This window comes from Monodon monoceros, unplaced genomic scaffold, assembly GCF_005190385.1.
Source record: "Monodon monoceros isolate NGI ecotype Baffin Bay Population unplaced genomic scaffold, NGI_Narwhal_1 Super_Scaffold_10, whole genome shotgun sequence".
NCBI classification, from domain to species: domain Eukaryota; kingdom Metazoa; phylum Chordata; class Mammalia; order Artiodactyla; family Monodontidae; genus Monodon; species Monodon monoceros.
In genome coordinates this window covers 46,233,542-46,260,363 of record NW_021703766.1, presented here as the reverse complement: position 1 = coordinate 46,260,363, position 26,822 = coordinate 46,233,542, and the positions used below count along the sequence as shown (strand labels likewise).

General features: G+C 47.8%; 2 protein-coding genes and 1 pseudogene across 2 annotated transcripts in view; 1 reads left to right on the top strand and 2 right to left on the bottom strand.

The window, feature by feature from the left end:
- SPTBN4 (spectrin beta, non-erythrocytic 4) overlaps window positions 1-12,135 on the bottom strand; it is a 72,775-nt gene extending 60,640 nt beyond the window's left edge. The window contains exons 1-2 of the mRNA XM_029210638.1: window positions 11,846-12,135; window positions 9,400-9,586 (exon numbers count right to left, since the gene is read on the bottom strand). Coding sequence (XP_029066471.1) covers window positions 9,400-9,571 — 172 coding nt within the window. The 5' untranslated portion in view covers window positions 9,572-9,586; window positions 11,846-12,135. The remainder of the gene's footprint in view (window positions 1-9,399; window positions 9,587-11,845) is intronic.
- LOC114888508 lies at window positions 696-873 on the bottom strand (annotated as a pseudogene).
- A 1,264-nt stretch (window positions 12,136-13,399) lies between the features above and the next one.
- BLVRB (biliverdin reductase B) overlaps window positions 13,400-26,822 on the top strand; it is a 14,907-nt gene continuing 1,484 nt past the window's right edge. The window contains exons 1-4 of the mRNA XM_029210478.1: window positions 13,400-13,600; window positions 21,443-21,607; window positions 21,744-21,833; window positions 23,145-23,273. Coding sequence (XP_029066311.1) covers window positions 13,522-13,600; window positions 21,443-21,607; window positions 21,744-21,833; window positions 23,145-23,273 — 463 coding nt within the window. The 5' untranslated portion in view covers window positions 13,400-13,521. The remainder of the gene's footprint in view (window positions 13,601-21,442; window positions 21,608-21,743; window positions 21,834-23,144; window positions 23,274-26,822) is intronic.

The window sequence follows — 26,822 nt, the reverse complement described above, 5'->3', positions numbered from 1 at the left end:
ACTCCCCATTCTCCCATCTCCTAACCCTAGGCAACCATTCATCTATTTTCTGTCTCTAAGGATTTACCTATTCTGTATACGTCACATAAATGGAATCAGGCAGGCCTCTTGTGTCTGGCTCCTTTCACTCAGCATAATGTTTTCAAGGTCCGTCCACGTTGTGGCATGTATCAGTACTTTATTCCTTTTACAGTCAAGTAATATTCCATTGTATGGATATACTACATTTTACTTATCTATCCATCAGCTGATGGACATTTGGGTTGTTTCCACTTTTTGGTGATTATGAACAATACTGCTACAAACAATAAGGTACAAGTTTTTGTGTAGACACGTGTTTTCAGTTATCTTGAGTATCACCCTGGGAGTGGAAAGGCTGGGTCATCTGGTAACTCTATGTTTAACCTTTTGAGGAAATGCCAGACTGTCTCCCAAAGCAGCTGAACCATTTTACATTCCCACCAGCAATGTACAAGGGTTCCAATTTCCCCACATCCTCGCCACCACTTGTTATTTTCCTTTTTTATCTTATTTTTTAAAATTACGGTCAACCCAGTGGGTGTGAAGTAGTTTCTCAATGTGATTTTTCCCCCCAGGTTCATAATTTATTGTACAAGTTTAGTATAACATGATGAGTTGACATTAGTTTCTCCAGGCATGAGAACTTATGAGATGAGGTACAATTTAGAATCCATTTATGTGGCTTTCACAGCTGGAGTTTTTTTGGACCTTAACTTGAAGTATAAGACTATCCAAGCAATGCCTTTATACGTGGCCAGTACACAGTTCATTCTCCCTGTGAGAGTATAAGAGTTGAAATATTTTTTTGATACCAGTGAAATGGAATTGGGTGTCAGTTTCTGGACCTGCCATGATTTCAGCCTTCTAAAAGGCACAAACCGCAAGCCTGTCTCAAGGTGGTTTCGATTTGCACTTCCCTAATGATGAAAGATTTTGAGCATCTTTCACATGCTTATTGGCCATTTGTATTGCTTCTTTGGTGAAATGATCTATGCAAATCATTTGCCCACTTTTATTTTATTTTATTTATTTATTTTATTTATTTATTTTTGGTTGTGTTGGGTCTTCGTTGCTGCGCGTGGGCTTCCTCTAGTTGCGGTGAGCGGGGACTACTCTTCATTGGGGTGCGGGGGGCTTCTCATTGCGGTGGCTCCTCTTGTTGCGGAGCACAGGCTCTAGGCACGTGGGCTTCAGCAGCTGTGGCATGTGGGCTCAGTAGTTGTGGCTCGCGGACTCTAGAGCGCAGGCTCAGTAGTTGTGGCGCACAGGCTTAGTTGCTCCACGCCACGTGGGATCTTCCCGGACCAGGGCTCGAACCCGTGCCCCCTGCATTGGCAGGCTGATTCTTAACCACTGCACCACCAGGGAAGCCCTGCCTGGCCTTCCTCACTCTTCCCCTGACTCCCACAGCTTGAACACCAAGGTCCACAGAGCATGGGATGGAAGAAGGAACTGGGAACCCACACTAACTGCTTGGAGCAGAGCCTCCCTGCCAATGAGGCTGCTCGTGTAGGAACTATCCAGGGGAGAGAAATACGCTTCTATCTCCTTTAAGCCACTGTATTGTTGGGTCTCTTGTTACAGCAACTTAGCCTGTACAGACACTGCTTGCATTTTATCACTAAATAATTTAGCAGTCGCACTTTTAAGTTTCCCATGAGTGCAGAAATCATGATTTATATTGCCAGTTTATTTCCATTTTTAGCCACTTGAAATCTCCCAATAATTTTATTTCCTAACATTAACCATTTGTAACATTACCAGCTACTGCATTTGACTCTGGCAGTAGAAAATACACATTGCTAGAAAACACACACTGACTGACCTGTATTTTTTTTGTGCTTCAAGTTGGATCTTGAATGTTTGCCTCTAATTTGAAAGTGAATATGCAGAAACGAACAGTAAATCCAAATGGCAATCTTGTTTGCCTAAGTGTGGGTTTTGTGCTGTTTGGATAGGATGGGGGACCTGTGTGAACACATCGATCACACACGAGGAAGTGATGACAGAACAGACGCTGAACTGGGTATTTGTTGATTCTGCCTTGCAAAGGCGATGCCCATAGCAGATTGTGGTCCATGCTGAGGCCCAAGTGGAACTTGAGTGCATCCCCAGCGTGGTGCAGAATGAGGGCAACTGGATTCAGTCCTGCTTTTACTGATGACCAGCTATGTGACTTCAAAAGCACATCCCTCCTCTTTGGGCCTCCATTTTCCCATTTCCAAAATGAGGGTTTAGGACTAGATCAGGATTTCTTCAGTGGGCTCTGGGGGACCCTGGGTGTTTGGGAACTCATGCTTGGAAGACAAGGACCCAGGAGAATATTTTTAATTTTGTAACTTCATTTCAATGATCCTCAGAGAAAATTAATAGAAACACATCCTGGACTATCTGGATGGTGACTTTATAGAGGACTATGCTGTGAGACTTGGGGGCTTGTGATTACAATCTCGTTAGCATAAAGCTGAGGTCCAGAACTGAAATGCCCACCAGGGCCAGGCAGGCTCCACATGAGAGAACGAGGCCCTCCTAAAAGGGGGCAACGGCCACGTGGCCCTGGCATCTGGAGTCTCACAGGAATGAAGGCCCAGTGTTGCCATATCACATGATAGCCCATGAGGTACCAAAAATCTGGAGATAAAAATCTCCCTGTTTTTAAATGTTGGCAACTGATTTACGTTTTTATAAAACACAGTGGGGCTGAAAACCAAATGTGTCCCAGGGTGCCACTTCTGACCTAAGTCGACATTGAATGTTTACTGTGTTGGTGAGTGTGTGTGGCTACCTCACTGGGTGTCTTCCGTCTGCCCCTCAGGTGCCTTCTCCCCTCTTCTGCACCTACTCTGAGCCCAGGGAGGCTGGCTGGCGTGAACTATATGAATGGGCTCCCTGGCCCTTAAAGGCCTCAGACTTCTGGCTGGGTTTCGCTAGCAGGAGATGAGAGGAGAGAAAAAGGGCTGAGGGACTTGTTCCCTCCCTGCCTGACCAGCTTCCCCAGGACCTGGTGCCTCTCCCTACATCCCCCACTACTCCTGGGGATGCCTCTCTCCCCTCTCACTACTCCCTGCCCTGCCCCAGTCCGTGGGGGTGGGGAGGAATCTCCACACCTCTCTAAATAGTCCCTTCATTAAACTCTCCTCAATTTTCCCCCTTTGAGGGGGCCATCTGCTTCCTCCTGGCCCTCTAGCTGGCACACATACTTTTGGGTTGTCAAGACTCCAAGGCAAATGACAATCGTCCTACCTCTGCCATTGTGCTCATATTATTTTGCCATTTATATATTCTTCCCCACTGTGGTACTCACCAATCACAAGTGAAATGCATTTCCTTAGAATAACACTTTAATTTTTCACATCTTTAATATGAGGTTTTCATAGAGTAGGAACTAACTACTCCCTTATCTACCACTGGTTACAGAGAAAGGATGGAGAGAGGCAATATGTAAATGATAGGAAGTTAGGAAGAAAAGTTAGGAAGCCGGAGACACTAAGTATTGGTGGAAATGTGAGGACATCATAACCCTCATGCCTGCTGGTGGGGCAGCCATTCGGAAGGCAATCTGAGTCAAATTAAATTAGTGCACAGCCGCCATGAGCCAGCAATTCTTTCCCTATGTATATGTCCCGTAAACTTTTCCACGCTGGTTTATAAAGAGCATGTCTGACAATGTTCAGTGTAGTGCTATTAGGGGGGACGGGGCAGGGACAGGTTGGGGGTTGGGGAGAGCCTGGTTGTCTATTATTGGTAAAGTGGAACATGGCGAGTGCACACCATCAGCTCCATGCAGCAGTTAGAAGCCAGAGTAGAGGCGCACAGAGCCACATGGATGAGTCTTGAGGCTATAAGGCATAGCGCTGAATGAGAACATAATGCAAAAAATGCAATCGAGACTATGATAAAACATGCATCGATTAGCAATACCTGCATGTACAAACCCACATGTATAGGGCTCCCAGATTTATGACAAAGTGAAATTGCAGTTCAGTAGGGAAAGTCTTTTCGATAAATGGAGCTGAGTCAACTGGACATCCATGTGGGGGAAAAAGAGAACCTTGACCCACACTGTACACAATAATAAATATACTAAATACCATTTGGCTTGTAAATCTAAATGTGAAAGGAATACAATAAGGCTTTCAGAAGAAAACATCAAAGAATATCTCCATGACCTTGGAGTAGGCAAAGATTTCTTACACAAGACACAGAATTTTAGCCATACAGGAAATAATGATTAAATAATTATCAAATTAGACTACCTTTAAATTAAGAAATACTGTTCATCAAAAGGCAACGTTAAGAGAATGAAAAGGCAAGCCACACAGTGGGAGAAAATATTCACAACACATATATCAGACAAAGGACTTGTACCCAGAATATATAAGAACACCTGCAAAACAATTAGAAAAAGACAGGAAAATTAATAGGAAAATGGGCAAAAGACTTGAATGGGCGCTTCACAGGAGGATATCCAAATAGTCAGTAAATATATGAAGAGGAGCTCCACTTCATTAGTTGTTTTTAGTCATCAGGAAAATGCAAGTTAAAACCACAGTAGAATGCACACCCATTAGAATGGCTAAAATTACAAGACTGACCACACCAAGGGTTGGATGTACAACAACTGAATCATTCATACACTGCTGGTGGGAATGTAAAATGATACAAACTGGAAGTTTCTACTAAAGTTAGATATACACATACCTTATGACCCAACAATTTCACTCCTGGGTGGGTATAAGCCTCAAAAATGAGTGCTTATATCTCTCAAAACACGTATATTTAGAGCAGCAATAATCTGTAATAGTTTGTGATACTACAAATCACTAGTTTGCAACAGTCTAGTTTGTGACATCCCCAAATTAGAAGCAAACCAAATGCTCATCAACAGGTGAATGGATAAACCATGGCATGTTCACACTGTGGAATACTATACAGCAATGAAAAGGAACAACCTACACATACAGGTAGACATGGGTGAATCTCATGAGAAGCATGTTGAGTGAATGAACTCAAACACAGAAGGGTACCCACTGCATGATTCCATTTATATAAAATTCAAATGCTAGCAAAATGAATGTACACTGGCTAGGACAGTGTTTACTCTCGGGATGATACAAAGGCAGCCTGAGAGGGACTTCTCTGGGGCTGTCAGATTCTGTTTCCTGATCTGGTTACAAGGGGGTGCTCATTGTGGAAATGCTGGACACACAATATATCTGCCTTTCTGTGTCATGTAATACCTTTTAGAGTTAAAAAAACATGGATACATACAAACTAATTAGCAACGCACGTGTTGTGAAGAAAAAGATTTGCGTTAAAACAATCAGAATGATTGCCTATAGGAGAGAAGGCATTGGTGTGAGACATGGGACTAAAAGAGAATAAAGGAGTAGATCAAGAGGAAAGGGGCTTCCAACATTGTGAAGCAACTATAGTCCAATTAAAAAAAAAAAAAAAAGAGGAAAGGGCCCTCCACACAAACTGTGGAGCATGGGACTTCCCTGGTGGTCCAGGGGTTAAGACTCCGTGCTCCCACTGCAGGGGGCTGGGTTCAATTCCTGGTCAGGAACTAGATCCCGCATGACGCAACTAAAAAGATCCTGCATGCTACAACTAAGACACAGTGCAGCCAAATACATAAATAAATATTTAAAAGAAAAAAAAACCAAAAAAACTGTGGAGCATGATTATGGGAACTCTCTGTAATGGATGGGACCAGACAATTTTTAAAAATATCTCCATGCAGGGACTTCCTGGCGGCCCAGTGGTTAAGACTCCACGATTCCACTGCAGGGGGCATGGGTTTGATCCTTAGTGGGGGAACTAAGATCCCGCATGCTGCACAGTGCGGCCAAAAAAAAAACACCTTCATGCAAAAACATATTACGGAGGACTCTGCTCAAGGGTTTGGCCTTAGTATGAATAGAGGAAAACCATGAGAGAAGTGGGCAAAGGGATGCAAAAGAAAATGCACCCTAGCTGTCTACGTCATGTTGGTGTCTTGAACAGCAGGATAGCAGCATCTCGAAGTCACCGTTAAGCTGAAGTTACTGGTTTTGTGGTTTGGGTCTGGAATCCAATATAATGTGTTTTAGTTGTAGAGAACCATAGGCACAAGAGATATAAACAGAGTTGTGTGTTTTTGTGCATTTAAGAAAACTATATTTCAGTGATAACACTTATATGTGGAATCTAAAATACGACACAAATGAATTTATCTATGAAACAGAAACAGACTCACCGATATAGAGAACAGACTTGTGGTTGCCAAGGGGGAGGGGGGTGGGGGAGGGAAGGATTGGGAGTTTGGGCTTAGCAGATGCAAACTATTTTATCTAGAATGGGTAAACAACAAAGTCCTACTGCATAGCACAGGGAACTACAATACATTCAGTATCCCGTAACAAACCATAACGGAACAGAAAACCATAGTTCTAATAATTAAGTAGACACAGGGAGTATATGAGAATTTTTTTTTCTTAGCTGGGTCCCTGCATTTCTCTGGACTCTATGCTGTCTGAGGTGTCCAGGGCTGGTGCTCTCTGAATCAGCGGTTCTAACAGTTGAGGAGTCCTTGATCCTCACGTTACCACATCCCACCTCTGCTTAAAATCTCACCATAGCTCCAGGTGCCCTCACACTCTATGCAATGGCCTACAAGGCCCCTCAAGATCTGGTGGCCACTGGCTCCTTGCCTGCCATCATTTACTCACCACCTCGCTCCAGCCACTCTCAACTTCTAGAGGTCTTGCCTATTCTGTTCCCTCTCTCTGGAATATTCTTCCACTCTCTTCCCCAGGGTTCACTCTTGTTTGTCCATTAGGGCTCAGCTCAGCCATCTCTTCCTCCAGAAAGCACTCTGATTCTCTAGACAGGATCAGGCCCCTCATCTGGTCTCCTACAGCCCTGAACTTCCACATCTGGCCTCTGCCTGTGCCTCCCCCATCTCGGCCCTGATCCCTGTGGGTCATCATTTTGGGCTGGATCTAAATTTCTCACTGGACTGGGAGCCCTGGAGGAGCAGGACCAGGGCTGCCTCAGTCACTACTATGTCTCTCATATTGTCCAGGACAGGCCAGGTGCAGAGCAGTCACTGATTAAATATTTTGTGGATGAAATAATAAATTCTAGAATTCTAAGTAGATACGTTCCCAAGTTTTTTAATTTATGAGTCTAAAAATACAATTTTGGGACTTCCCTGGTGGTCCAGTGGTTAAGACTCCACACTTCCAACACGTAGGCGGGGGGGGGTGTGCAGGTTTGATTGTTGGTTGGGGAACTAAGATCCCACGTGCCGTGCATCACAGCCAAGAAAGGAATAAAAAATAAAATTTTTTTAAAAATACAATTTTGGGCTTCCCTGGTGGCACAGTGGTTAAGAATCTGCCTGCCAATGCAGGGGACACGGGTTTGAGCCCTGGTCCGGGAAGATCCCATATGCCGCAGAGCAACTAAGCCTGTGCGCCACAACTACTGAGCCTGAGCTCTAGAGCCCACACGCCACAACTACTGAGCCCACGTGCTGCAACTACTGAAGCCCACGTGCCTAGAGCATGTGCTCCGCAACAAGAGAAGACGCCACAATGAGAAGCTCGCACACCGCAACGAAGAATAGCCCCTGCTCGCCACAACTAGAGAAAGACCGTGCGCAGCAACAAAGACCCAGTGCAGCCAAAAATAAATAAATAAATAAATTTATAGAAAAAAAAAATTAAAGTTTCCACGAGTATATGTTTATATTCTTCTAGGTGTCTAAACCAGAGGAAGCTAGCAATCCATGGGCTGAATCTGGTTCAGACTTTATGCACTTAAAGTTGTTTTTTGTTTTTTTTGATTGGGAAATTGCAGATAAACATCAGAGCTAGCAGCTCTGGGCCTGCATTTCCCCATGGCTAGAGCAGGTGACTAGGGCAACCACAGTCCCCAGGCCACTCACTCGTGTATGTCACCTGCTTTCCCAGAGGCCCTTGAGTTCAACAACCTGCTCGATATCTTATAAGTTTCCAAGAATCTTAATATTGAAGATCCCATGATTGTCAAATGCTGAGTTACTAAAATTCTGAGATTCTAAGGGAACTCATTCTGACTTTTGGATTTTAAGATTTCGTGACTCTTGACAGTATATATTTTATGTGTATAACACTCCATGTTTCTGAGATATTAACATTCCAAGGGTCATCATGCTAAGGGTCTAATGTTTCAAAGGCTTATGATTTGGAGTTACATGTCTCTGAAGGGTCTTTGTTCATAAAACTTTAATATTGATGATTAAACACTTCTGAGGTTCTAAAGCCCCGTGAATACAAAGTCCTAAAGTTCAAGGGCCTACAGTTCCAAAGGTCTAAGATCGTAAGACTCTAACTATACAGTTCTCCGGTCTTTGCTTATATTGTCCTAAAACGTCCAAGTATGGTGACCAACCATTCCAGTTGTCCCAAGACTGAGGGTTTCAGTGCAAAAAACATGAATGTGTGGTTATTCTTTCTTAAAGTGCTCAGGATAAACGTTTCTAATCTGAAATTCTATAGGTTTAGGATTATAAAGCCCTAAGGATCTATGTGCATTAGAGCTTAAGTTTCTGATGTTCTAAGACCCTAGGAGCCAACGATTAAAATGTCTTAAGATCTGTGATTAAAAAGTCCTGTTTACACGAGTCTCCACTTCTAAAGGTCTTGGGTTCAAAGAATCTCTGGGTATGACATTCCAAGGTCCTAAGATGCGAGGTTTCAGCATTTCGGGATTCTAAAGAAGTACGCTTAGAAAGTCCCCCGTTTCTGGGATTGTATTGATACATTTCTAAGGTTCTATGGCTGCACTGCTCCATACAGCAGCCACTAGCCACATGTGGCTATTGAAATTTAAATTAATTAAAACTAAATCAAATTAAAAATTCAATCCCTCAAATAGCACTGGCCACATTTCAAGTGCTCACTGCCACAAGTATCAGTGGTTAGTATATTGGACATCACAGATACAGAACATTATCCCATCATCATGGAAAGTTCTATTGGACAGTGCTGGTCTAAAAATTCAAGGTCAGGGCTTCCCTGGTGGTGCAGTGGTTGAGAGTCCGCCTGCCGATACAGGGAACATGGGTTCGTGCCCCGGTCCGGGATCCCACATGCTGCGGAGCGGCTGGGCCCGTGAGCCATGGCCGCTGAGCCTGCGCGTCCGGAGCCTGTGCTCCGCAACGGGAGAGGCCACAACAGTGAGAGGCCCGCGTACCGCAAAGAAAAAAAAAAAAAAAGATTCAAGGAAGGTCCAAATGTCTGTAACTCTCTTCCCATCCTCCAGGCCATCAAGGTACAAAGACACCACCCCAGCAGCTTCCTCCCTTCCTTCCCTCCCACCCTCGCACCCCAGCCCTCCTCCAGGTACCTGCCAAGGCCTTGATCCGGGAGCACTCAAAGAGTGAGGCGGCTGCGGTGGAGGCGGCTGGTTGCTCCCGCTCCCAGCCCCGATCTGGACTCTCCCAGCGGGCTGCAGGGTTGTTATTGTTAGGGGCTGGCGGCCCCTCCATGTTATCCACTTCCCCTGGTACCTGCGCCATCAGGGAAGGTGAGGCCTGGGGATGAGGAGAGGAAGGTTAGGGCTAGAAACAGGTCCTGAGTTCAGAGGTGCCACTTCTAAGAGCAACTGGCTGTGAGTCCTGTTCCCTCTCACCTTCAATTTCTCTGTCTTTAGAAGGGACATGATAATAATGACAATAATGTTCACCCTGACCATATCATAGACCTGTGGTCAAGCACCAAGTTTAGTGCAGGGTAGGGGCTCAGCAAATTGTCACTGTTGGGACTTCCCTGGCTGTCCAGTGGTTAAGACTCAGCGCTTCCACTGAAGAGGTCACAGGTTCGATCTCTGGTTGAGGATCTAAGATCCCACATGACACAGACACCCCGCATGCAGTGCGGCAAAAAAAAAAAAAATTGTCACTGTTATTATTGTTAGAAAGATAACGTTGTTATCAATAGAACTCTATAAGGCAGTAATAACAATAATTCACATTTATCGAGCAGTTGCACTGTGCTCAGTACATTATATGCATTATCTTACTTAATTTCCACAAATTTAATTCTGTAAAGAAAGGTACCATTAAGCCTATTTTACAGAGGAGGAAGCTGAGGCACAGAGGGGGTAATTCACTTGCCCAAGGTCACACAGCTAGTGAGTAACCAGGATTCAAATATAGTCACTGTGATCAAATAACTGCATTAATGCCCTCAGTTTTTCATCCTTATAGCCACACCCTTTGCCATATAACTCTTCAGTGTTCTCCCACTCTGGGGATGGGAGGAATGGAAGAGGGGGGTGGGGGGACATGCCCTACCCCTTGACTCTGGGTTTGGCCACATGACTTGCTTTGACCAACAGTATTAGGTAGAAGTGCTGGTGAGTTCTGAGCCCAGGACTCAGGAGACACTGCATGTTTTTGCTTGTGTTTGACTGTGGTCATGAGACGACTAGGCTAGTCCAGGTCCAAGGCCTTCATCACAGCCAAGGTCAGCTAGAGCAACCAACAGTCAACATCCCCCTACCCATCCCAACTGGTGAATAAGCTCATATAAGCCCAGCCTAAGTCGCTGATCTCAGACTGACTCGAGGCTAAATAAATGCTTAGTGTTTTAAGACACTGAGTTTGGGGGTGGTTTCTTATGCAGCATTATTGTGGCAACAGCTAACTGACATACTGACTCCAGAGCTATGTTCTAGAACACTGCCAGATTGTAAATATGAAATTTAAGGGTGTGGGAGACATTAGATACATCTCCTCCACCCTCTGGAACCCCAGGCCTGATTCTAAGACTAAGAAAGGAGGGAGTTGGGAGGAGATCAGTGTCCGCATTCCCAAAATATTCCGACAGTTGCCAACTCACCAGATTTTAGGCAGGCAGGGTCTAGGTCTTGGTCAGTGTAGTGGAGACTGGCCCTTTCAACAGACACTCAAAAATCCATTATTTTTCCCTTCTTCCACAGAAAGCTGTAAGTGGGCACCTGTGTGACCTTGGCTGAGTCACTTACCCTCTCTGGGGCTCAGTTTGTTCATCTGTAAAGTGGTAATGATAATGGTACCCATTCCCTAGGGGTGTTTGAAGATGACAGGATTAATAATGCAGGGAACATGGTATCTAGTACACAGCAAGCCCTCAATACATGGACTTTGCTATTATTATTCATCCTCCAGTCACATATCTTAGCAAATAAAAGTGCCTGTGCTGGAGTCTGACAGAAATGAGTTCAAGTCCTGCTTTATTCTTGCTGTATCTTTAAACCCCATTACCTTTAACTTGGCTTCTCTGTGCCTCAGTTTCCCTCCCTGTGAAACGGTGAGCACAACTGTTTCCTCAATGGAGGATACTTGGAGATGGAGAGGCACTTAGCACTTCGTGATCTCTCAGGCAGTCTGGAGGTGGAACAGCCCTGGCCATTACGTGATTCAACGGGAGAAGGAAGGGAGAAGGCGGTGGCGGAGGTGGAAGGGGGTGTCCTGCAGACTCCAGGAAAGGTTGGCTGGGCGAGGCTGGGGATGGGACCTGAGATAGGATGCTTTAACCCTTCCAAGCCCGTGCCTCTCTCTCCCTGCAGTCTAGTCACCGTTCCCAAGGAGAGGGGCCTGGGAAGGACAAGGCTTGGATGAAAGACCCACGCATGGCGCGGAGGCTGGACTGGGTTGAGGGATGGGAGCTGATTCTGCCCTCGACCCTCCGCCTCCCCCAGCCGGGGAGACCCTCGGGGCTTAGTCCATGTCCAAGGCGCGCGGGGGAGGGATGCTAGGGCAGGTGGGAAGATGCTGGAGGGAGGGGCTATCCATCCCCAAGCCGCTCACCTGGGCCCGCGGCCGCCGGTGCCGCTGTCCCCGCTGCTGACCGTGCCCGACCGCCCTCCCTGTCGGCGTCCACTGCCCGGCCTGCCCGTCTCTGCTCGGCCCCACCGGCCCAGCCGCGCGGTCAGATCCGCATGCGCCGCGGCCGCCGGCGCGCCTCCTCCTGCTCGCGCGGCCGCCGCGCTCGGCGCGCCCCCGGGACCCCCTCCCGCCCGCGGTGCCCCGCCAACCCCGGCCGCCTGCAGCGCCGGCCCACGCGCGGTCACACACCCGGCCACGGCGTGTGATACACAGCTGCAGGGGCCCGAGATAGCGTCACACACAGTCCACACTCTCACGGGGTCACACAGTCCCACACTGCCACACACACACGGGGTCACCTACAGCGTCACAGACATTATCCACATCCACACACACACTGCCACTCCCTCACATGGGGTCACACAGTGTCAAATATTCAAACCATCTCACGCAGTCATAAGCTCACATGAGGTCCCGCCCTGGAACAGGGCCCGACAGCGTCACACACCGTAAAGCACTCAAATGCTGTCACCACCATTCACGCGGTCTCGTACACAAGTACACATATGCCGCACACTGCTGCACACCTCCATGGGGTCACAAGGAGTGTCATATACTCACGCATCACACACGGCTTCACTATCACACAGTGTCACACACTTTTACACACTCGAACTTGTTACACCCCTTACACACTCACATGGGGGTCATACACCCTGCACTGTCACCCACTTACACATCACAGAGTCACAGGTCACAAATAGCACCACAACAACAGTCAACACCCACAGCCACACTCAAATGATGGCACGTTGTCACACAACTTACATGACGCACGCAGTGTCACACACTAACAGAGTCACACACTCCCACATAACACAACTCACACATGTCCCACACTCACACCATATCCCCCAGCAGCATGGATGCATACAGCATCACAGACTGACCCACTGTCACCCAGTGTCACTACAAGGTCTCAGAAGAACAGCATCAATGTCTTCCACACGTGGTGTCACACACAGTCTCATACTGTAATACGGTGTTTTACGCAGAGGATGGCACATGGTACCACCCACAATCATGCTCTCCTTTGGCGTTATTCACAGTCACACAGGGCCACACGGGCACATAGACACGCAGTTACACAGTGTCACACCCACACACCCACACTGTCCTCCCTCACTTTTTCCCATTGTAGCCTAGAGGAGGCCTTGGGGCGTAGTGTGAGTCCCACATCAGCCTAGTGGCCCTGAGAGAGGGGGTCTGAGCGAGGAGAGAGATGTGGGTGTGGCCCGCGCTCGCCCCGCCCCGCTCTGGGAGTTTAGAGCTCGGAGGCGGGGCACTGGGTTCACCGTCGTAGACCACCAGATACGGCCACGCCTCCCAGTCTAAGTGGTGGGCTGGAAGGCGGTGCTGGGCCGCAGGCGGAGGCGAGCCGACTCCCGCCCCGCCCACCCCGTTCTTAACCAGAGGAGTGGCCTTATGGCCCCGCCCCTCGGCCGGAGTCGAGGGCAGGAGGCTGGCTGAGGCGTGGCCCTCTGAGCGGCCCCGCCCCGTCTCTCCCGCTAGGAAAGGACGGAGAGGGCGGCCTAGCACCCAGTCGGCTCCCGCGTGTCCTGCGACTCCGCGGCCTCGCAACCCCACGACCCCGCAGCATGGCCGTCAAGAAGATTGCCATCTTCGGCGCCACCGGAAGGACCGGGCTCACCACCCTGGCGCAGGCGGTGCAAGCAGGCATGAGCTGGGGCGGGCAGGGCGTGTCATGGGGTACACAGACAGAACTTTAGGAACTGGAATCATGGGGTCGGGCCGAGGCTGGTTGGGGCCCTCAGTGCCTTGATGTGTGAGGACCTAGGGGGGCAAAACAGGTGGCCACGGAGGCAGAAACGGGGGACGCTGTGAGGTCCAATTTTACGTGAGCCCAAGGAACAGGTATTGGCCCTAGGAGGCTGGGGGACTGTAGTGACAGGTTTAAATCCAATGCTCTGACGAAATGTAGTTGTTATTGTGGTGCTGGTGGTTGCACACCCAGCAAGGGCTTAACTAAGCCAGGCATTGGGCTGGCCTCCCAGCACTGTCCTCTCTTTAGCACGTGTTAAATCCGCACAGCACTCATGTCGGGTGGGAACTAGTATCACCCCATTTGACAGGTGAGAAAACTGAGGCCCACTGAGTGATCTGCACAATGTCACATAGCTGTAAAGTGGCAGTGCTGGAATTTGTACCCAGCGCTTGCTCTTTGTTTGTTTTTTATTGAGACCACCAATGGGTCTTTTTCTCCCCCACCACATTTTATTTATTTATTTTTGGCTGCGTTGGGTCTTCGTTGCTGCGTGTGGGCTTTCTCTAGTTTCAGAGAGCAGGGCTACTCTTCATCCTGGTGCGTGGGCTTCTCATTGCAGTGGCTTCTCTTCTTGTGGAGCATGGGCTCTAGGCGTGCTGGCTTCAATAGTTGCAGCACGTGGGCTCAATAGTTGTGGCTCGTGGGCTCTAGAGCACAGGCTCAGTAGTTGTGGCACATGGGCTTAGTTGCTCCGCCGCATGTGGGATCCTCCCGGACCAGGGCTCGAACTCGTGTCCCCTGCATTGGCAGGCAGATTCTTAACTACTGCGGCACCAGAGAAGTCCCACCAGTGCTTGCTCTTAACTGCCAAAAGACCACCGGCTCTTGGTGTGGGCACCAAGGCTTAAAGTTGAAAAGGCTGAGGGGTGGGTTGCTGTGGGCACCTAATGGAAAGAAGATCACGGAGACAAGGGTGAAGACTTGGGCACACGGGTCCCGGGAAAGTCAATGAGCACTGAAAATTTGCAGTTGCCCCAGGAAAGGGGGCAGGAAAGGGGATCAGTATCATGCAGCAGTACCCTGCCCCCACCGTCCAGACTTCACCAACCCCCATCGGAGCCTGACACTTCCAGATATAGCGCCCCACCCTTGCTGGCCTTGGTGACTCTGAAGATATTGACTATCTGGTTGCCCCAAAAGGGTGGAGGCCACCAGGATCCCACTCTCAGCTGTCTCCTAGCCCAGCTCTCCCTTCAAGGGACTCTGCCTGAAAGTTCCCCATTCAGCCCACTGCTCTCCCCCTCCCTGGGAAGACCTAGTGAGGATCTTGGCTTGTAGGGACAGGAGAAACGAATTTGCTGGTAAACATTTCCAGGGGAGGAAGTAAGAGGGAGATGTTGAGAGTTGCTGAGTCACCCTGAGGAACTGGATTACCGTGTTACTACCTTTCTCTCAATCCTGGATTCTATGAAATTCTGCTCATCCACCCTGCTGGGCACAGCTGGGACTACACCTGGGGGTGTGGAGCGTTGAGGCCTAGGGGAGTCCGCGGCTTCTCACTGTGGCCCTGACAGCTCTCTTCAGAGCCACAGTGAACCTGAGCCTCGCTGTCCCCATCAGAAAAAGGAAGGGGTTAAATGAGCTCGGCTTTTATTTATCTCAGTGATTCTGTAGGGCTGAGTCCTGACAGGCATAGACTCTGGTGCCTGTGTGTCTGCATTCCAAACCCCAGCTCTGCCACTTAACAACTGTGTGGTCAAGTGCCTTGTCATCTGTGTACCTAGATATCTGTAAAGTGAGGATGAAACTAGTAGAACTCGACCTGGGGTTCTTGTGATGATTAAATGAGATATTACAATATATGGAAAATGCTTAGAACCGTGTCCAGCATATAGTTGGTGCTCAATAGGCACCCCTTGGCTGAGAGAACTCAGATTATAGCTGTGTGATCCTGGCCCAATTACCTAAAATTGCCTTAGTTTCCCCATCCTCAAAATGGGCATATAATACAACCTACTTTGTGGGGTTGTTGCAATCTGGGGCTTTTCAAACTGTGGGTCATAATGAGTTCTGAAATATATTTAATTGGTCACAAGAGTGTCAGAATGTATCACATGTTAAATATTGGTTTTATGAAACTTTCGTTTCAATTATATATGTATGGGTTTGTGTATACTGGGTTTGGAAGTGAAATCTATTTTGTATGGAGGGTTGAGATCAAAAAAGCTTAAAAGGGGCATGATCTCTACAACTGACTCTCACATCGTTAGGAAAAAACTTTATACACATATATAATTATACATGTTATGTGTATATTTTATATATACACAGAGAGAAAGATAAAGCAAATATGCAAATCTAGGTCTTGGAACTTTCCTATAGGTCTGAATTTATTTCAAAATTAAAAATTAATGGAAAACGATAAAGTAAACAAGTCTTTTTTAAACAAAAAAAAGAAAGAAAAGAAAGAAAAAGAAAAGAAATGTTTAGAAATAACCTACAAATGCTCTTGTTCTTTGTGAAGGGCAAAATTTGTGAATTCTAACACTATAGTTTGGTATGGTAGCCACTAGCCACATGTTGCTATTAAAATTTAAATGTGGGTTGTGTTAAAAATTTTTGGAAAAAAACATCATTCATCTGCAGAAAGAGCTTAGCACAGCACTTGGCACATAGGAGGCTCTCTCTCTCTCTCTCTCTCTCTCTCTCTCTCTCTCTCTCTTTTTTTTTGGCTGTGCCACACAGCCTGTGAGATCTTAGTTCCCCGACCAGGGATTGAAGATTGAACCTGGGCCCTCAGCAGTGAGACTGTGGAATCCTAACCACTGGACTGCCAGGGAATTCCCTAGGAGGCCTTCAATAAATGTCACTAATCACCAATAATGTACCATTAACAGGCACTCTTGTGCTGGGCCTGTGTCAGAGCTCTCACTGTCCGTGAGAACGTTTCTCCTTCAAAATACCCACAGTTTACTAGGGTCCGTTTTAACTAATACAGTGGTAATTAACCAGTGCCTGCGGTGGCATCATGAAAGCTCTCATTGCTCCCCGATGTGTGTGAGGGCAGCACAGGTGTCATTCCCTTATGAAAGGTGGTCACACAGGATGGGGATGCTAGGGATTGTGATTTTCACTTTAGAGAGGAGACTGAGGGCCAGTCAGGGAAGGTGTTTCCTGAGGTTCCTCAGCCAGTAAGTGGAGCTGGGACTTCCCCTGTGGTCCAGTGGTTAAGACTCCGCACTTCCACTGCAGGGGGCACAGGTTCGATCCCTAGTCAGGGAACTAAGATCCCACATGCCCGGCTGGGCCAAAAAAAAAAAAAAAAGAGGTGGAGCCAGAGTTCGAACCCAGGTCCGTGAGACAGTATATCGTGTGCTTTTGTGTTGATATAAAAGTCAGGGAGATGGTGGTGAATATGTCACAGTCCCTGGACCCACAGGGCCCTTGCTTGATTCCAGGTCAGCATAAGTAGGGCCATGACAGAGGAAGCACGATTGGCTGGGGGTTCTGGGGAAAGAGGGTAAGGGTGCTCCAGGCAGAGGGGCACGTGCAAAAGCCAGGAGGCAGGAAACAGCATGATGCATTTGAGGAACTGAAAGAAGTTCAGTGTGCGAAAAGGGCCATGGCTCCAGCACAGGTGAGAGAGGAGAGGCCATATCCTGGGGGACCTTGAAGTCTGTCCTAAGGAACATGACTATCTCAGGGCACCGGTGGGGGGGGGCGGTCAGGGGAGGGATCTGAGCCAAGGGCACTTTGATATAACAGTGGAAAGCTCTACCTGGCTACCACGTGAAATATGGGTTGGAGCGGTTGAGAGAGGCCAGGAGCCCAGGGAATACTAGACCAGGACGGGAAAAAAAAATTGTGAGATGGTGAAAAGGTATAGTAACAACCAACACCCATATAATGCTCTTTCCTGTGCTGGACACTCTTCTAATCTTTTCATTTGTTTTCGTTTTGCATTTTTTACATAGCAGCTTTTTTAAGATATCATTCACATGCCATACAATTCACCCATTTAAAGTATACAGTTCAGTGGGTTTTAGCATATTCACAGACTCGTGCAAACCTCACCACAATCAGTTTAAAACATTTTCATCACCACCAAAAGAAACCCTTAGAAGTCACTCCCCATTTTCCTGCTCAACCCCTTCCCCAGCCCTAGGCAACCACTCACCTACTTCTTTTCCTTTTTTTTTTTTTTTTCCCCGGTATGCGGGCCTCTCACTGTTGTGGCCTCTCCCATTGTGGAGCATAGGCTCCAGACGTGCAGGCTCAGCGGCCATGGCTCACGGGCCCAGCCGCTCTGCGGCATGTGGGATCTTCCCGGACCGGGGCATGAACCCGTGTCCCCTGCATCGGCAGGCAGACTCTCAACCACTGCGCCACCAGGGAAGCCCACAACTGCTCCTTGTTTATATGGATTTGCCTGTTCTGAACCTTTCATATAAATGGAATCGTACACTATGTGGCTCTTTATGACTGGCTTCCTTCACTTAGCAAAAAAAATGTTTTTTCAAAGTTCATCCATATCGTAGCATGTGTATCATTTCTTTTTATTGTTGAATACCATTACATTGTTTAGATATACCACATTTTATTTATCCATTCGGTTGATGGAAATTTGGGTTGTTTCCACTTTGGGGCTATGATGAGTAATGCCTCTATGAACATTCACGTATGAGTTTTGTGTGCACAGATGTTTTCATTTCTCTTTGGCATATACTTAGGAGTGGAATTGCTGAGTCACATGGTAACAATACGTTTAACCTTCTGAGGAACTGCCAGATTACCTTCCAAAGCAGGTGTATCATTCAACGTTCCCATCAGCAGTGTATGAGGGTTCCTGTTTCACCACATGCACATCAACATTTATTATGTCTTTTTGATTATGGCCGTCCTAGTGGTTATGGCCTAGGCTGTGCCGGGTCTTAGTTGCAGCATGCAGGATCTTCGTTGAGGCATGCAGGATCTTTGTTTATTTATTTTTTTGGGTTGCGGCACGTGGGATCTTTTAGTTGCAGCATGTGGACTCCTTAGTTGCAACATGTGAACTCTTAGTTGCGGCTTGCGGGATCTAGTTCCCGGATCAGGGATTGAACCCGGGCCCCCTGCATTGGGAGTGTGGAGTCTTACCCACTGGACCACCAGGGAAGTCCTTGCCCAGCTTTTAATATTCATCTTTTATTATCAAGTTGTAGGTGTTCTTTCTATATTCTAAATACAAGTCTCTTATCAGCTATATGACTTGCAAAATTTTTCTCCCATTTTGTGGGTTGTCTTTTCACTTTCTTGATAGTGTCCTTGGAAGCTCAAAAATTTTTAATTTTGATGATGTCCAGTGTATCTATTTTTTCTTCTGTTGCGTGTGCTTTTGGTGTCATAGCTAGGAAACCATTACCTAATCCAAAGACGCAAAGATTTATGCCCATGTTTTCTTCTAAGATTTTTTTTTATTAATTTATTTTATTCTATTTATTTGGGGCTGTGTTGGGTCTTCGTTGCTGTGCGCGGGCTTTCTCTAGTTGCAGCGAACAGGGGCTACTCTTCGTTGAGGTGCACAGGCTTCTCATTGCGGTGGCTTCTCTTGTTGCGGAGCACGGGCTCTAGGCATGCGGGCTTCAGTAGTTGTGGCTTGCGGGCTCTAGAGCACAGGCTCAGTAATTGCGGCACACGGGCTTAGTTGCTCCTCGGTATGTGGGATCTTCCCGGACCAGGGCTCAAACCCATGTCCCCTGCATTGGCAGGCGGATTCTTAACCACTGTACCACCAGGGAAGCCCTCTTCTAAGATTTTTATAGTTTTAGCACTTACATTTAGGTCTTTGATCATTTTGAGTTAATTTTTGTATATGGTGTGAGGTAATAGGGATCCAACTTCATTCTTTTACATATGGATATCAAGTTGTTCCTGCATCATTTGTTGAAAAGACTGTACTTGCCCCATTGAATCATCTTGGCACCCTTGTCAAAAATCAACCAACTACATTAAACTTTTAGAAATATTATTTGGGGAGTTCGCTGGTGGTCTAGTGGTTAGGACTCGGCGTTTTCACTGCTGTGGCCCTGAGTTCAATCCCTGGTCAGGGAACTAAGTTCCTGCAAGCTGCATGGCACGCCCAAAAAAAAAAAAGAAATGTTATTTAAACCCACAATAACCCTATAAGGTAGAGACTATTATTAGTGTCATTTTAAAAATGAAGGCCCTAAGGCCCAGACAGGTTAAGTGAGTTGCCCAGTGTCACAGCTAGGTAGTGGTAGGGCCAGACAGAATTCAAACCCAGGATTGCTTTGAGGATTAAAGAAGCTAATAACTGTAAGGAATTTGGCACCTGGCATATAGTGAGTGCTCTCTAAATACTATGTATCATTATGATCATTATCACTGCCCCAGAGTGTACAAATTTCTAATCATTTGTTTTTTACGTATATGATGATAGCTATCAAGAGAAATGTAACAGGGGCGTTCCCTGGCGGTCCAGTGGTTAGGACTCTGTGCTTTCACTGCCAAGGGCCCGGGTTCAATCCCTGGCCGGGGAACTAAGATCCCACGAACCCGTGTCCCCTGCATCGGCAGGCGGACTCTCAACCACTGCACCACCAGGGAAGCCCACCCCATCATTTTTTTCATTTCTTGTACCAGCTGGAGGTACAAGATAAGATGTTCCGGGCTCATCTTGTCCTCTCCCTGGCGTGGCCCAGTCAAGCAGCCATTTCTTCAAGGAGCTCTGGCTCATTTTTCATGAGAATGCTATTTAGAGGCCGTCTTCATCAGCTCAGGCCACTACAACAAAATGCCGTAGACCGGGTTGCTTAGACAACAGACATTTCTCACAGTTCTAAAGAGCGGAGAGTTCAAGATCAAGGTACTAACAGGTTTGGTTTCTGATGAGGGCCCTCTTCCTGGCTTGCAGATGGCCGCCTTCTTGCTGTGTTCTCACATGGTAGACAGAGAGAGAGCGAGCCTTGGTCTTCCTCTTCTTATAAGGACACTAATTCCATTATGGGGACCCTACCCTCATGACCTCATCTAATCTAATTACCTCCCAAAGGGTCCGTCTCCAGATACCATCACATTGGGGGTTCGGGTTTCAGCATATGAATTCAGCATATGACATAAGCATTCAGTCCATAACAGAGACTACAACTACTAATTTTATTTTTTTTGCGATACACATAAACATTGATATATTTTGCCATTATTTAAAACAAAGGAAGAAATGTGTTGGTTGTAATCTTTAAAAGGGAGGGTATGTGTCAGAAAGGGGACACAGAGTTACAGAGTTATCCAAAATTCTTTTGGGAGGTGACATGCCAAAGTGATGTTCAGACTGTTTAGTAACCACTAAGACAGGACCCAGCCCTTCAGAAGTAAGACCTAGGGAACCAAACCCAATGATGGACAACCTTTGGGCAGCTCATGTCCTTCTCTGTACCTCAGCTTGCTCCAGGACCATGGATGGGGGGCATAGACCAGTGTGATGCCAGGCATTAACCCTTTAGTCACCGGAGGGTGGAGAAATCGCAGGAGTGGGGAGTGAAGGGAAGAAGAGACCCTTGGAGGCATCAGAGCAGGTTATTTATGAATCGACATCAAGGTATCACCTTATTTTAACAACCAGCTGGATATCAACTGTGGGTATGCCAGCGAAAATATTTGAAGACCGTTGTCTCAGAACAGGGGACCTGCGGGATGGATTTGGGGGTTCATGGCACCCTCCAGGACCCAGCCCCTGGAGGCTGGGAGTGCCAGCCCACAAGCCGACTGACCTGCCTCTCTGCCCCTCTTTGCAGGCTATGAGGTGACAGTGCTGGTGCGGGACACCTCCAGGCTGCCCTCAGAGGGGCCCCAGCCGGCCCACGTGATAGTGGGTGACGTTCGGCAGGCGGCCGATGTGGACAAGACTGTGGCGGGGCAGGACGCCGTCATCGTGCTGCTGGGCACCGGCAATGACCTCAGTACTAGGCCCCCCCTCTGCCCACGGCCCACCCCTGCACCTCGGCCCCCAGCGCCACCCCCGCCCCCAGCCCCACCCCTGCCGCCGCCGCCACCGCCGCCGCCCACCAGTGACAGCCACTCTCTGTCTCCTCTAAGGTCCTACCACAGTGATGTCCAAGGGTGCCCAGAACATTGTGGCGGCCATGAAGGCCCACGGCGTGGACAAGGTCGTGGCCTGCACCTCGGGTGGGTGGCGGGGTCATAGGGGTGGGGCTGAAGAGTGGGGGATAGGTACTGGACGGGCAGCCCAGGGGCTCCTACAAGGCGGCATTAGAGCCACTCCAAGTTACTGTGTATTTATTGAGCACCACCTGAGTGCCTGAACCTTGCTGGATGAGGCCAGAGACACAATACAGCCCTGGGCCCTGTGCCATGGTTCTTACAAGGAGGAGGGAAGTGGCAACAGAGCCACCATCAAACAGTGACCAGTCAGGGCCAGGGTTGGGGGAAGCACAGGCAGAGAGGTCAAGGCCAGGATTCGGGGGGAGCATGGGCAGAGGGATCAGGGCCGGGATAGGGGAAGCCTAGAGGACTCTGGGGGCCCAGAGGGGTGCCTGACTCATCCTGAAAAAGGGACAGGGGGAGAGCATCATAGAGGAAATGACAGAGCTGTGTATACATAGGCCAGGTCTTTACCCTCACAGAGCTCCCAATTTATGGGGAGATGGTATTAAACAAATGGTTGCCTGGAATAATCTGAAAGGAAGGCTGCAGGGTGTGTGACAGGAGCAGTTAATTCTAACAGCATTTATTGAGCTCTTATTGTGTGCTCGGCACCATCTGAGTGCCTTACAGATGAATGCCACTTAAACCTCTCAAAACTCTTTTGAGTAGCACTTATATTCACAGTGGGTCACAGTAGGTGCTCAGTGAATAGTAGCTGTTCTTATTGCTTCCTAGCTAAGGGAGTGGAGGCACAGAGAGGCCCATCACCTTACGCGAGATCACACAGCCTGTGGCTGGCAGAGCTGGGGTGTGGAACCGGACTGTCTCCATGGTCCACACTCCTCACCTTTGTTCCATCACACATTGTCTCCCAGGGAAGGGAAGTGACATGAGGGAGCAGTGGGAGGATAAGGGCACTCCAGGCAGAGGGATCAGCATTTACAAAGGCTGTGAGGTGGGAGGGAGTGTGGCTGCAGCAGAGCAGGTGAAGGGGAGAGTGTTGGGTGGTGAGGTCAGGTGGGGCCTCGTGGACCTGATGGGGCCTTTGCTTTTACCCTGAGTGAGATAGGGTCACAGATGAGTCTGACCTCTCTGGCTGTGCCGGGGGAACAGAATGTAGGGGGGCAGGGGCAGGGAGACCAGGGAGGAGGCTGCTGCCATGGTCTAGGCAGGAGGTAACAGTGGACAGGAGCAGGCAGGGTGAGAAGCCTGGAGAAATTGGAGGGCAGTAGTGAGCCCCCGTAGGGGTTGGTCCTGGCAGGAGACCTGCGGGCTATGGGCCTGGCCAGGCTGTCCTCAAGCCTTGGCTGACCCTACCCTGTGTTCCCCCAGCCTTCCTCCTGTGGGACCCGTCCAAGGTGCCCCCAAGACTGCAGGATGTGACTGATGACCATATCCGGATGCACAAGATACTACAGCAGTCGGGCCTGAAGTACGTGGCTGTGATGCCACCACACATAGGTGAGTGGGTGGGTCCCAGCTGCAGGGTTACCGCCAGCCTGCCCCCTCCTGTCCTCTGTCGACATTCACTGGGCTTTCCCTGGGCAGTTGAAAATTGCAAACCTTCCTCCTACACTTTCTATGCTCCTTCCTGCTTGATTTGTATCTCCTTTCTAACATACTTTTCAATTATCTCTGTTGTACAAACTATCCAAAATTTTAAAACGTAAAACAAAAACCCTCATTTATGATGACTCTCTCAGTACTGGGAGCTGACTAGGCTCTGGGGGCACTTCTTGCTGGCGTCTCGCATGCCGTTGCTCAGTAGCTGGCAATAGAATTGTGTGGAAGGAAGCCACGACAGGGCTCGTGGTAGGTGCAGACTGTCTGTCCCTGGAACACCTGCATGCTGCCTTGCCTAGCGTCAGATCTCTCAGGGCTGCTTCCGCTGTATTCTCTTTATTAGAAGCAAGTTATGGGACTTCCCCGGTGGTCCAGTGGTTAAGACTCCATGCTCCCAATGCAGGGGGCCCGGGTTCGATCCCTGGTCAGGGAACTAGATCCCACATGCATGCCGCAACTAAAAAGATCCCACATCCCGCAACTAAGACCTGGTGCAGCCAAATAAAATAAATACAGAAATACAGAAATAAATATTTTAAAAAAAGAAGCAAGTTATACTGGGGCTGCCCCACATTCAAGGGACAGGGACTTATGCTTCACATCGTCTCTTTCTTTCTTTCTTTTTTTAAACCCATTTATTTATTCATTTATTTGGCCACACCACGCAGCATGCAGGATCTTAGTTCCCTGATCAGGGATTGAACCCATGCCCCCTGCTGTGGAAACGTGGAGTCCTAACCACTGGACCACCAGGGAAGTCCCTCGTTTCTTTCTTTATCTTACTTAGCGCGTGTCTCCCACACTAGAATTTTGTTTGAAGCACAGATTTTGTCTTGTTTTGATTACAGCTGTGTTCCTAGTGCCTAGAACAGGGCTTGGCATGTAGTAGGTGCTCAGTAAATATTTGTCCCATAAGCCAATACCGGAGAAGATGCCTCACCTCCAGGTGGTGCTGTGGAGGGAACCACACCCTCTTTTCCCCTCCCAGGTCTGGAATACACATTGAGAGAGAGTCAGACCGAGGGAGAGATGCATTTACAAATGTCTCTTGCATAGGAAGTGTGTGCCTGGCCACGATTACAAGTACCAATGATGTAGTCTCTGCTCTCATGAGGCTTACATTTCTAGCGGAGGAGACAAACGAAATAGATGATCTATATTACTGTTGGGTTGTGCTATGCTGAATGAAGAAACCATAAAGTTCAGTGAAGGAACTTCCCTGGTGGCTCAGTGGTTAAGAATCCGCCTGCCAATGCATGGGACACGGGTTCGATCCCTGGTCTGGGAAGATCCCACATGCCGCGGACCAGCCGCGGAACAACTAAGCCCCTGCACCACAACTACTGAGCCCGCGTGCCACAACTACTGAAGCCCGCATGCCTAGAGCCCATGCTCCACAACAAGAGAAGCCACCGCATTGAGAAGCCCACTCGCCACAACTAGAGAAAGCCCGTGCACAGCAACAAGGACCCAACACAGCCAAAAAAAAAAAAACAAAACAAAAAAACTCGGTGAAGAGAGTAAGCCTCAGCTATAAGCAGAGGCTCGCTAAGGAGATGGCCCTTCCCCCAGATACTCACCTGATTCCCCCGCTCAGGGGACTACATTCAATGTCCTGGGCTAAACCATAATGGAAAAGAATATTAGAAAAGAATGTGTGTGTGTATATATATATATATATATATATATATATGTTAAAAAAAAAAAAGACACCAGACCTGTTATGTTTCATGCTATGAAAAACATTAAAAAAAAAAAAAAAGATTGTTCCAGGTTAAAGATGACATGGCGACTGAACTGGATTCTGATTTTGAGGGGAGGGGGAGGTCGGAAGATATTTTTTGGCAGTTGGGGAAATCTGAATTTCTAAATTCATCATTCTAAATGATGTCTCTTGCATAGGAAGTGTGTGTCTGGCCACGATTCCCCTCAGGGGGAATCAGGTGAGTGTCTGGGGGAAGGGAGGACATTCTGGGATGAGGGAACCGCAGTGCGGATGCCGGAGCCAGGCACTTGTATCTCCTTCACATTTGCCTGCCTGCTGATGAGCACTTCTGCTGTGCCCTCTGCCTTCTGCTTGGAGAAAGACGAGCCCTGCACGCCTTTAGTTCTTCTTTTTTTGAATATTTATTTTATTTATTTTCCTTATTTTTTTTTTTTTGGCTTCGTCGGGTCTTAGTTGCGGCACACGGGGTCTTTTTCATTCCGGCACGTGGTCTGCTCGGGCTGCTCTCTAGTTGTGGCCTGCGGGTTTTTTCTCTTCTCTAGTTGTGGCGCGCAGGCTCCAGGGCACGTGGGCTCTGTAGTTTGCAGCACGCAGGGTCTCTCGTTGAGGCGTGAGAACTCAGTAGTTGTGGCGCGTGGGCTTAGTTGTGCTGCGGCATGTGGGATCTTAGTTCCCCGACCAGGGATGGAACTCGTGTCCCCTGCATTGGAAGGCGGATTCTTTACCACTGGACCACGAGGGAAGTCCCAGTCCTTTTTTTGTACGTGTATGAAAACTTTGAAACCTCCAGAAAAGTTAAAGAAATTAAAGGTTTGTGAATACCCATAAACCCTTCATCTAGGTTCACTTGTTAACATTTCGGCCTTTTTGCTTTCCCTATCTATCTAACTATCTATCTATCTATCTATGCATGCATCTAATGTGTATATGTATATATGTGAATACATATGTAATGTATATTTTTTAAATAAGTGTGTATTTTTATTTTTTTCTTTTTCTTTCTTTTTTTTTTTTTGGCTGAACCATTTGAAAGTAGGTTGCAGACATCGGCACACTCTACTCCTAGAACCTCTTGATAGGCATCTTCCAAGAAGGAATATTTGGATACGAACCACAGTACTGTTATCGCACCAAGGGAATTGACATTCACTCTACCACATCATTTAGTATCCAGCCCATATTCAGATTTCCCCAACTGCCAAAAAATATCTTCCAACCTTCCCCTCCCCTCAAAATCAGGATCCACTCCAGGATCGTGTGTTGTGTTTAGTCACTATGTCATATTTAACCTGGAACAATCCTCCATATCCTTTTTTTCTTTTTTTTAATGTTTTTCATAACATGAAACATAACAGGCCTGGTGTTTTTGTTCTTATTTTTTTTTAACATATATATACAGTCTTTCTAATATTCTTTTCCATTATGGTTTATCCCAGGACATTGACTGTAGTTCCCTGTGCTATACAGTAGGACTTTGTTATCCCAGGTGTCTTTTAAAATATCCCACGTTCTGGATTTCTGTAGTTATTTTCTTACAGACTCAGATTAAAAATTTTGGGCAGGGTCTTCCCTGGAGGCGCAGTGGTTGAGCGTCCGCCTGCCGGTGCAGGGGACACGGGTTCGTGCCCCGGTCCGGGAAGATCCCACATGCCGCAGCGCGGCTGGGCCCGTGAGCCATGGCCGCTGAGCCTGCGCGTCCGGAGCCTGTGCTCCGCAACGGG